Source organism: Mobula birostris, chromosome 2 (genome assembly GCF_030028105.1).
Source record: "Mobula birostris isolate sMobBir1 chromosome 2, sMobBir1.hap1, whole genome shotgun sequence".
Classification (NCBI taxonomy): Eukaryota; Metazoa; Chordata; class Chondrichthyes; order Myliobatiformes; family Myliobatidae; genus Mobula; species Mobula birostris.
In genome coordinates, this window is record NC_092371.1 from 23,788,096 (window position 1) to 23,800,925 (window position 12,830).

Here is a 12,830-nt window from a genome sequence, read left to right on the forward strand (position 1 = left end):
TGCATTTCATTGGCTTTGTATCTGTACTCAGCACAATGACAATAAAATTGAGTCTAATCTATTATTATGCAACCTCAAGGTTAATTTTCTTACTGACCATCACAGTAATACAAGGATCACAACAGAATCAATGTAAGACTGCATCCAACAGGATGGACAACCAATGTACAAAAAAAAAGCATACTGTGCAAATACAAAAGGAAAAAAAGAAATAATAATAAGCAATAAATACTGACAACATGAGATGAAGAGTCCTTGAAAGTGAGTCTACAGGTTATGGGAACAGTTCAGTAATGAGATAAGTGAAGTTACCCCCTCTCATTGGAGAGCCTGATAGATGATGAATAATAACTGTTTCTGAACATGGTGGTGTGGGTCCTGAGGGTCCTGTAACATCTTCCTAATAGCAGTAGCGAAAAGAGAGCAAAGCCTAGATGGTGGGGTGCCTAATGATGGATACTCCTCCTACAATCAATAATCATCTCCTTGGGTCTTGCTGACATTGAGTGAGAAGTGGTTGTTGTGACACCACTGAGCCAGGTTTTCAATCTTGCTCCTATATGTCGATTCTTCACCACCTTTAACTCCACCAATGACAGTGGTGTTGTTGCACACTTAAACATGGCACTGGAGCTGTGCTTAGCCTCACAGTCAAAAGTATAAAGCAAGTAAAGCAGCAGACGAAGCACACAGCCTTGTGGTTCATCCATATTGATGGTGATTGTGGAGATGTTGTTGCCAATCTAAAATGGCTGGGGTCTGCAAGTGAAGAAATTGAGGATCCAATTGCATAAGGTGGTATTGAAGCCTAAGATTTGAAATTTATTGATTAGTTTTAAGGGGATTATAGCAGCGGTCCCCAACCACCAGGCTGTGGACTGGTACCGGGCCACAGAGCATGCGCTACCGGGCCGCGAGGAAATGATATGATTTGGCTATAGGAGTCAGCTGCACCTTTCCTCATTCCCTGCCTCGCCCACTGTTGAGCCATTACGCACGCGAGGTCATTACCCGCGCGTCATCCATGTCAGCATGGGAAGGAGATCAACTCCTCGAGCTTACAAATGACGGTGGGCTGAAAAGTATGTTTGACATAACATCTCTACCTGCATTCTGGATCAAAGTCAAGGCTCAATATCCTGAGATAGCCACTGAAGCACTGAAAACGTTGCTTCCATTACAACATATCTCTGCGATGAATGTAACAAAAACTAAATTGCGGAATAGATTGGACATAAGGAACCCCGTTTGAGTATCGCTGTCTCTCATCACCCCTCGATAGGACCGCCTTGAGCCCAGGGCTCCCACTGATTCAGCGATATTGGTGCATTGCAATGATTTTATATGTTCATACGGGGAAAATATGTGCTGTGTGTTTAATATCCAAACGTTACTTAAAATGTTATGATGATTTTGACTTATATAACCATATAACAATTACAGCACAGAAACAGGCCATCTCTACCCTTCTAGTCGTGCCGAACGCTGCTCTCACCCCACCCCACCGACCTGCACTCAGCCCATAACCCTCCATTCCTTTCCTGTCCATATACCTATCCAATTTAACTTTAAATGATATCGAACCTGCTTCTGCCACTTCTACTGGAAGTTCGTTCAACACTTACTTCAAGCTTCCCTGTCCTCCCCTGATAATTGACATCGCTATATTCATTCAAGGAAAATATGCGCTGTGTGTTAATATTAAATTCGTTAGATAAACCCTTTTAGAAACGAAATTGAGTGTATTAGCCACTTATCACCGATATTCCGGTCGTGATTAACACCCCCCCTCAACGAACAGAATCGCCAAAAACGATTTGTAGAGAAATAATCGGCATGTGCACGCATGCGCAAGTCACACATGTGCACTGGTGCCCATGCAAGGCTTCATGGTCATTGTAGTCTTTCTCGGGGTAAATCCAACGTATTTGACTGCTACTCTTGTCCGTTGGCAACCCTAACCATGACCCCCCGGATCGGCCGGTCCGCAAGAATATTGTCAATATGAAACCGGTCCACAGTGCAAAAAAGGTTGGGGACCCCTGGATTATAGTATTGAATGCCAAGCTGTAGTCAATGAAGAACATCCTGATGTATGCACCTTTGCTGTCCAGATGTTCCAGGATCAAGTGAGGAGCCAATGAGGTGAAATCTGCTGTTGATCTGTTGTGAGGGTAGGTAAGTTAGAGTGTATCCAAGTTGCTTCTCAGGCAGGAGTTGATGTGTTTCATTACCAAACTCTCAAAGTACTTCATTAGAGTGGATGTAAGTGCTACTGGACAAGAGTCATTGAAGCAGGTTACTATATTCTTCTTAGGCACTGGTTTAATTGAAGCCTGCTTGAAGCAGGCGGGCACCTCAGACAGTTGAAGAAAGAGATTAAAGATATTGGTGAACGCTCCTGCCAGTTGATCCGTACAGGTCTTTGATACCCAGCGAGGGCTGGATGCTTTCCTCAGACTGAAATCATAGGGTCATCTGGGCTGTGGGAGTTTATGAAGGCAGACATCCCACCTCTCCTGGAACTTCCGGGAGTCTCCGACATATTAATAGTGGCTCCCTGATGCCCACAAGTTATATACAATATCACGGAAATCAATTTTTTTGAGAGCGGGAGAAAAGCAAGAGAGTGCGCAAGAGTAACCACGAGAGAGCGCGCGCATGCGCGAGAAAGCGAGAGCATTTGAGAGTGCGCGAGCGATGTGAGAGAGAGAGAGAGAGAGAGAGAGAGAGAGAGAGAGAGAACGAGAGAGAACACACGCGCAAGAGCGCGCCATTGCAGAGTGTTCCAAAAAAATAAAACGTACATCACCCCAGACTGCACTAAAGTGTACCCCTGCTTAATAGGGGTCAAAATAATGACAGTGTTGCTCGCTGCCCTGTTTGCAACAATGACTTTTCTATTGCCCATGGTGGGTTAAGACTGTAAAAGACATGTTAAGGTGAGTTTAACAGGTGTCATTCGTTCATTACCATAGCTAACGTTATTTAAACTAGCTGGCCAGCTGCTAAGGAGCTACTCTATTGCAGACATCCCACCTCTCCCGGAAGTCTCTCGCAAATTGATGGTGCTACCTCCCTGAAATGAGTTTTTGCAGGGTGGGATGTCTGTGAAGGTGCCTCCAAGCTTTGATGGTCAAAGCAATCATAAAAAGCATTGAACTTATCTCGGAGCAAAACTTTGTTGTCACCTACTGTATGCCGCTTGGTTTCACTTAGAATTTCAGAATTTTGGTCAAATCCACATCTGTGGAAGATGGAAATAATAAAGCAGAACAATTTAATCTACAGGTAGTAAAGGACTGAATAAGACTTCGAGGTGATGTAATGGTTGGCCAGAGTTTCGAACTATTGTGGGACAAATAAACTGATGTACAAGATACAGTAATGGAATTCAATCCTAGCATATGTACAAAACCAGATTTGTGTTAGAATCTTTGGATAAGAAACCTGCATCAATCTGGCCTACATTTAAAGAGACACCTTAAATCCACAGAAGACTATGGGTACATATTCTTTCTCAGTGGTAAGCCAAGTCAAATCAATGGACAGTTTACAAAGTGGTAACTGAACAAAAAATTTTGCAGATTTTAGCAGATTTTCTTTGTTGCAATTTTATATGTCCTCAACACTTCCTGTTCAGCTGACATCATTGATCTTTTTGCCAGTTTGCTTCTGTTTTGATACGTTCACTCTGTCTTCTGGACTGTTCTTTCCTTGAACTACTTGATGTATCTTTCAAGAATGAACAGTTCTTCATTTTCGATTCATTTCAGAGAACCCAATGATATAAAGGGAGATCTATAATCACAGATTAAACTCCCCTGAAATGTTGTTTGCTTAATTTCTATCTCTGCAACAATTAATGCAAAAAAAAAACACAAAAAGCATTGGAATTAAATAACAAGCTGTAGCATATTATAAAATGGTTTAAACAACTTATCCAATCCGGGATTGGCAGCAAGTTTGGCAATGATAGGTCAACACAAATTAGCATTAATACCAACTAAATTAATGGTTAAACTACCAAGAGTTACCAGAAATAAGTGTCATTTCATGGTTTTGTAGCTGTGGATGGTCGATCAGGATAGGACAGTAGGTACTATGAACAGGATGTTCTCTTTTTTTTAAAATAAACATTTGCAACGCTAAGTAAATGCAGAGTGAAAATGCTGCAGACATTAGCTGTGTTACTTTACTTGATGGTGCATATTACTTGACAACTGGGAACAGCCATATTGCTTCAAACTCCCATCAATTTGACTCCAGGATGCAAACTATTGAAGCAAACAAGAGGAACTGGATTTTCACCATAGCAACATCTCTGGTGAACAGATGGACAAAAGACCTCCAAACAGTGAGATGGACAAAAGCCCAATCAATGTCTGGTTAAACCCACGCAACTAAGCTGGCAAAGTTGGAACTAGTAACATAATTGTGCATTCTTTCCTCCTTGGATTGCTGCCTGCTTTCCTGTTACCAAGTTGATGGATATATTTGATCAAACAATCTCATACAAGTGTAATATATATTCATCAAGGTATATTCTGCCATAAAATAATTCACTTCAAATCTTACCATTGAAGCACTGAATCCATTTTCTGCGCTCGTCACGTTGCCCTCCAACATCAAACATGCTGCAAAAGGGAAATGATTGAATTAATTTTACAATCAACAAGGCAAATTGCAAAAGCAATTTCTTCACATTGAAGACTGTTCACATTCAGGAAGTGAGACAAAACTGAAAATAAAAATAAAGCACAAAAAATTATTAAACCTATCTTGTCAACATTACCAAATTTGCCCGAATCATTGATTTTTAGTATTACAGTAGCTCAGGATTTGTATACTTAAGTGCACGAATTATCCATACGTAGAATTAAAGATACACTGTAAACCTTTAAGAGCATACATTTAAATTTTTGTTTTATTCTCTACACTGCAATTGTCTAAGACTAAAACAAAATCAGCAATACTTCTAGAATAAATGATGCAGCTGTTTTTGAGCTGTGGGTAAAAGATATGCATGATACAAATTGTTGCCTAGATTCAGTACTTCTAAACTATGGTGATGGCACATCAGTAAACTGGACCAACAATTTGGAGATCCAAGTTCAAATTCCACCATAGTAGCTGTGGAATGTGTACAATATTGGTCTTAACCCAGTAAAATTCCACATGCAATGGGAGGAATGTAGCAGAGATTCACCACACTGGTTCCTGACAAGGCATATCTGTCACACGACGAATAGAAAGTTGGATCTCTTTTTTAGAGTTTAGAAAAATGAGAGATGACCTCAATGAAATGTATCAAGTTGTTAAAAGGCTTAATAGGGTAGAAACAGGAACACTCGTCCTGACTGAGAAGTCTAGACTCAGATGTCAGAGGTCTGAGAATAAGTGGTATGTCACATGTTACCTTTGGAGTTCTTTATTCCAGAAAACCAAGGAGTCTCAGTCAGTTACTGTATTTAAAACTGAAATTAATAAAGTGGGATGTAGCAAGAATCTCAAGAAAAATAGAGATAGAACAGGGAAGTGGTTAGTAACATCTTAAATAAATACAAAGCAGGCTCAAGAAGAGAAAGCTCTTATATTTTCTATCCTTCTCCCCATTCTGAATATGCATTTATAAGGCTAGACTACATTCAAAGAATGAAAAATTGAAACAATGATCTGTTATAGTCAAAAAAACAATTTAAATTCAGCTTCATTATTCAGATTCAGCAGTTTTAAGATACACATTCCATGGAGCTCAGTCTTATGAATCTCCATGTGATAATGTGGCACAATTTTGAAGATTACATGCCAACAAGTGTTTCAAGGATTCACTAAATTTTCATGTTCCAAGTTTCTGAACAACAGATCCATATTATTATGGTGGGTGCAGACTGCGAAGTAAAGGATACAACAAGAAGTCCATTCACTGCAACTTAAAATATCATTTGTTCTGGCTTGCCAGGTGCATGTTTCAGGATCTTTCAACAGTCAGTCTGTCTCTATTTAAAGACTAACTAGTTAGAAGATCCAGTATGTAGAACCAGGGCATAATAGGCACAATATTAAAATGTTAGGTGGAAGAATTACCACATTATGTGGTTTTGCCCATTTGATGTTACTTTTTTGATGTGTGCTAACTCAAATATCCACTTTCCAAATACAACTACAATCTGATGGGGATATTTCCAGGCAATCTACTGAACAGACAACAACTTTTGACTGGATACCAGCACTTTCCCCAACAAATTGTAGAGGTTAGCAATTTAAAAAAATGGAGATAAAAAGACCTGTTGGGCAACAGAACTGATAGAGCAAGAGTAAGAGAATTAAATACAGGTTGACTATGTTTAATTGAATAATAAAAATTAAGAATGGTCATTAACTAGAGACATCAATTTAGTTTTTCCTCTTCCCACAGGTTCTGACCTTGAATATTTTCATTTTCTGTTTTAAGGTTTCCAGATCTGCCATGTTACAATGGGTGCTGAGTACTGAATAAAGGATAAAGCAAGGTTTTCTTTTATTGAGCTTCTGCACTATTACTGATTTGCACAAAATTCTCTAGAAATAGATGAACTTCCATTGCATTCCCAATGATAGTTAATGCACAACGTGCATCCACAGAGTAAAAGATGATGTATATTGAATAGGAGAATGGAATTAAAGAAATGAGCAACACACAAAATGCTGGAGCAATTCAGCAAATCAGGCAGCATCTACGGAGGGAAAGGAACAGTAGACAATTTAGGACTAATAAGGGGTCTTGGCTCAAAATGTTGATGTCATGTGTGTCACTCAAGATTTCCAGCATCTACAAAATCTTGTGTTATTGATTCAAATTAAATCGATGTCATCAGAAACAGATACACCTCTCAAGGGTCCTGATTTAAGTACAAAGCAAATATGGCCAGTCAGTTCATTAATGTGTAACATGGATGAAACCACCCATTTTGAGACAAGTTCCAACAATGACTCAAACAATTCTTTTTACATTATGTTATTCAAGATGCTTTGATCACTCCATGAGAAAGCTATGAGCTCAAAAGCAGAATTATTTCTTTTCCCCAGAATGCCTTCAATCTACATTTGTAATTTGATCTGTGCTGATTTACTTCAACAGGAATGCCAGATTTACGGCTCAAGTTCTCTCAACAGATTTATTGAAGTTCCTTCGTCGGTACTTATCTTCCAGTCTGCCATGTTTCAGCTTTGCTAAGGATATTTTTTAATCATTGGTGGATAAAGTTGGATCTGCTAGTTACAGCTATTTTACATATATTGCAACACTGAAATGAAGATCTACAAAGAACAACATAACACAAAATGACTACGGCTCAGAGTTTTTAACTTATTTGTCACCAGACAGCTGGTGACTTGAAAGGATAAGTAATAACAGTTTGGCATCAGAAAGAAAACAAGGGAGAACTCAGGCCGCCTTGTGAATGAATAAACATGCCTTTGTAGCGATGTGCTACACACAGAGCTAGAAGTAAATACACGCAGTCTGTAAGTTGCACTCGAGACTAGTTTATTCAAACTTCGCAGCACTGGCTTTTATGCAGTTCCATTTCCGCCCTCTCCAGGCGGAAAATGACGTCAGAGGTGCATTACAAAAGTCTCTTCCCGCACGTGGGCTTTCTCCCCTTGCTGGTGAAGAAGGCCCAGCGCCATTTTGGGGCTGGCCTCTCTGCCGACGCGCGTACCATTTTGAGAGCCTGTTCGCCTGCATAGAAAGTGGGTTGTCACACCTTCAAGATTAGATGGAGATTTAAGAAATTGATTGGGTGGAAGTCCAGTAGGAGAGTGTGAATAACGGAGGATTGAGCAGGGAGGTGCACCAAAATTCAGGTATATAGTGACCAGCATGGGCATAAAATTAAAAACTGACCAACACAACTAATCTGAACCTGAATGTGAGGACTTCAACCATTGCTGTAAATATTATTTCAAATATGTATTATCCAGAAACCAGTTATAGGCATGCAGCATGCACAAATTCAACTTAACTTTGAAGGGCACACATTTCCATATTTTCAAATTTCATCCTCATGCAAAATGTTTCAGTACTCTTGACCCCCTCCCAGTCATACTGTCTGTCATGGAGATCACCTGATATCTTCAGGGACTTAATCTGCTTCTTTCAGCAGTTTTATCCAGTGCTTATTTGCATGCATTCAGTCCAAGAGCAACCCTTTGCCCCAAGAGAAATTAATTCAGAGGCGTATGTAATGACAGGACCCATCAGCATCAATGAAGTACTGAACCAGCCTTGATCTAACCCATTCATCGATTAAATATTTTTTATACCAAAACAGCATCCAACATATTTATAGCAGGTCATGTCAGGCTTGATCTGGGCAGTTAGGATCTAAAAGGGTGCACTTATGGACATAAATATATGAAAACAAACTGTGGTCTATAAAATGATCTAAAAAGATGATCTAAAAAGATGAAGGTATGGATGAGAACAGAGAGGTGCATGAGGAGGAGTATTGGTTTTGGTGGAGTGAAAGAATCAGGACAATACCTCCCTTTCGGGCAATGAAAGCTCAAGTTCCTTTCAATGCCTAAATTGCTGCTTTGGCACAATGGGATGATATAAAGCAATGCAGTGGAAAAGAGGTAACTGTGATATTTTCTGCTCGATTGTGATTTTGATGCACAAACAAAATTCACAATTAAAACACTTAGAACTATAACTCAAACCTATCAAGCTAGATCTGGGAAGGGCAATAAAAACAAGGTGCTTGCCATGTGCTTTAAAGGTCATATATTTCAGCTACAAATAAGTTATTAGAAGACAAAGGGCTAAATGTGTATAAAAGCCTCATTTACAGTTGGCTATAATATTACAACTGACTTTATAATGGTGAATCACAGAGGGCAAGAGACTCAAAGACTATAAGGCAATGCAATTATTTGATGCTACATACATTATGCTGTGACCTGGTCAACTCCATTTTCTAAGCTGCTTGAAGTGGAGGCAGTAAATGAACCCAAGGTAGTTAATACCACCTCTTAGACGTACATTGTTATTTTAATTGAAGCCACACAATGTCATCTCTTATAAGCCAAGTTAATAAGTTATCACTTGGCAAGTAAATACAAAGCAAATATTTCAGTGAAGGTAAACAAGAAAATACTACTTATTTTCTATGTATGTTATTTACTCAACTGAAACTTTGGGTTATTATTAAACTCATTTTGCTTGTCTCATTTCAATTAAAATGTTAACAGCAGGTATGATTTTCTTCATTAGCAAGATAAATTTTGCACTTATGAATCTTCATTTAATAATTATTCATTGGAAACATTCAAATAACCCTCTCAACAAATGACCTGTTCATTATTGGGTGGCTTTAGTCAAAATGATGGTGGATGTAGAGATTGTGTTTAACTACCTTTACTTGTGTTCACTCAATAACTCCACATAATGGGGAAATAAGTGAACACACATACACACACCAATAGCCATAAATCAAATGCATAACTGTACACATTAGCTTAAAGTTCAAAGTAAACTTATTATCAGAGTACATATATGTCACAACCCTGAGATTGATTTTCTTCTGGGCATACTCAATAAATCCATAAAAATAATAAAAATAAACGTCACTTTCCTATGAGCACTGGACTATCGGGACATTAATTCATACAGAATAAAACTATTAACCAAGGCATACTCACTGAAAGTTTACTTTTTCAACTTGAAATCTGGTTTCAAAAATTCCCGATGTCAATACTCTGCATCGTAGAAGGTCCTTCAAAAGGAAAAATATGCCACCGTGAGAGAAACCATCTGCAGCTATCTAGAAACATTACAGCTCTTGATACATTCAAGGGTCTGTATGTACGCAATTACATCTGAAACAAAACTAAAAGGGCAAAAGCCTTGTACTGTGCTGTGCTAGAGCACAAAGTATTGATGCATACATACAATTGCTTGAGTTTTGAACAGCACATCAAGTAACATAATTTCAAAATAATGTATAAAAGCAATTCAGTACTTTGCTTCAACAGCCATCCTTTGGTGTTGGATAATAGCCAAATACAACTAGATTAATCTTTGGAAAAAAGATTTAATATGCCAAGTAGGCAGTGGACATCCTGAACAGCTAACGAACAGCTAGGGCACTAATATAGGAGTGAGACAAAAACACAAGTGATTGGATATTGGGATAAAAGTTTGGCAAATGCATTTAATAAAAATACTTTTAGGAATGAATTCGTCTCATTTAATTAGCTACTGTAAGTTGTGATAACAATTCAGGCTACTGCACTAACAACTCAGGTTTGAAGATTCCATCTGATTTTTTAAAAAAGTGTTCTTATTGACTTTGCAAAACTCAACTGAAAGATTAAAAATTAAAACTACTAAAGAAACAAAACCAAAGTACTATACTTGCAATAGGTTGATAATAATTCTGACTAATTTTGGCAGCTGATCTCTATATATCAGACTAGACACTCTCAGGCCAAACAATGGAAAACAAAACACTGGTGGAAAGCTTTAGGATCTGTTGTGAATTTCGATGTGAAGTTACATGCCCCAAATATTTCACTTAAGTTATTTCAGACTATCATTTCCATCTACTCCTATAGGAAGCCTTATCAATCAAGTTAATATTTGCTTAAAATATAAATTCTGAATTTCAAGCATGTGCTCTTTTCTGATTCTACTGTTCAGGACAAGTCACTGCCTAAATTATTTTGCTCCAAATCAGTAAGCTAACAGCAATGCACTTTCCTCTACGATTGCAAATATTCTCGCTTTTTTAAAAAGCTATCTTTTTGAAACTGTAGAATTTTTACTTCATTACAAACACATTAGTGTGGAAAGATTAGCACTATTTCAGCTCAATATTGACTTTGCAATTGATCCCACATTCTTACTTGTAATACTGCTCATTACAAGCATTGTTTCGATAGCTTCAATTATTGGGATGAGGGCCAGGTTCAATTTGGTGCTGTGTGCAGTTTGCACGTTCTCCCCATGGCTGACAGGGTTTTACACTGTGCACTCTGCTTTCCTTCCACACCCCAAAGATGTAGGTAGGTTAACTGGTTATTGTAAATTGCCCATTAATGTAGATAAGCAGCAGATAACTGGTAGGCATAAAGGGCTAAAAGCAGAAAAATGAGGTATGTATAAATGAGGTCTTTGCTGATCAGGGCAAAAAGAGTTCATCATAAAGAGAATGAAATAAGTATTTATTTTCATATGCATAGTCAGATTTTTATGGTTTGAATTTTCTCTAAGGTACTGCTAACATGGTTTGAAAAGGAGTTAGATAGTTGGATGATGAGAGTATTAGAGGGTGTAAATGCACGCAGGGGAAAATGCACTTACATTAAAGAGTTCACGTGGCAAAAAGATTAACTTGCAGTCTTGAGAGTGTGAATAACCATTACTCAATAGAATTCTGCTTTCATTCAATTTAGACCAAAGTGTATCCGTACTATTGAGAAGTTATCTACTTAACTTAATGGCAACTTAAATTTCAAATGAAAAAAAACTCATGTGGATCAGTGTATCTCATGTGTATCCTGGGTTTGAAAATAAATATCTTTTCACAGCAGGCTCCTGTCAGCATTAGTTTCTGCTACAATGTGCAAGTAAATGTCATTATTGTGACCAACACACAAAATATAGAGATTCAATTTCATAATATTGCACCAGTGCAATACAACTTCAAACGAGACTAATTAGGTTATGAACTTAATGTGACTTAATGTGGCTAATAACTATTTGGACTGAAATTTAAAACTTACATGCTCATTACACGTACCTTCACCATAGAAAACAGATATGATTTTAATGCCACGTCTGTGTGCAAATCTGGTTAAGATGCAGCATTTAACTTACTGATTTATTGGGATTCAGAATGAAGAATACTGAAATCATGCTTGTGAGAGAGACTTAAAAATGTTTTAAAACCTACAAATGAAGTGAAAATAATGGGAATTTTGTTCCAGTGCATTCAATCTGTTAACATAGATCCAAGTAAAATTTGCATGACACTTCTCATTGTGAATTTATACAAACTCTTATGACTGCATGAAGTGTCGGAGAAATTACTTCTGTAATTGGTGCTATTTCAACTTAAATTCTAGAGAGCCAACACTCAGGAGTTCTACTGAAGGGTCTCTAAAGAGTTAAGCTCTCTCTTTCCAATTTCCACAATTGCTGATTCACCTGCTGAGTTCTGGCAGTATTTCTATTTTTATTCTAGCTTTTAGATTCCAGTTTTTAAATTGTTGATCTAAATTGCTAACTCCAATGGGAAACAAAAAGATTTAAAATTCTCCACATTACAAAGTTTGATTCCAGGAATGGTTGGGTTAAGGACACTGGCTTCATGAAATCCAACTAAACACATCAAATACATTTGCTTGAAAATATTACATCACTGTGGCCAAAGTTTTTTTCCTTTTTAAGTATTTTAACATAATTATTAATTGAACTGATCCTGGTCAAAAATATTTACCATTAAAAAAACGAAAACAAAAGTTAAAGTATGAAGCTTTAACAACTTTGCCTCTCATCCTGAAACATTGCATATTAATGAGGACAACTTAAAAGTGCAATATCAAAGCTGCTTACCTGGTCTGGAGGTATGTAGTCACTTTGTCTGACTATGTCAATCCTGTCTAGAAAGCTGCATAAGAAAAAAAGTATGGTTAAGATGAGTAATAAGGGGCTGAAAGTAATAAGACTGATTTAAATAAATCACTCTGCAATGATATTCTAAAAAAATATTAAAACACATTTCACTGTGTGAAAGCGCATTGTAATTTCCTATTCCCCCTCATTTACTTCTTCTGTGTAA

General features: G+C 37.7%; 1 protein-coding gene across 2 annotated transcripts in view; it reads right to left on the bottom strand.

Moving 5' to 3' along the window:
- gnas (GNAS complex locus) overlaps positions 1-12,830 on the bottom strand; it is a 340,610-nt gene that overhangs the window by 14,780 nt on the left and 313,000 nt on the right. For both annotated transcript variants that reach the window (XM_072238735.1, XM_072238742.1), the window contains exons 6-8: positions 12,605-12,659; positions 9,688-9,761; positions 4,579-4,637 (exon numbers count right to left, since the gene is read on the bottom strand). In XM_072238735.1, the coding sequence (XP_072094836.1) occupies positions 4,579-4,637; positions 9,688-9,761; positions 12,605-12,659 (188 nt within the window). The remainder of the gene's footprint in view (positions 1-4,578; positions 4,638-9,687; positions 9,762-12,604; positions 12,660-12,830) is intronic.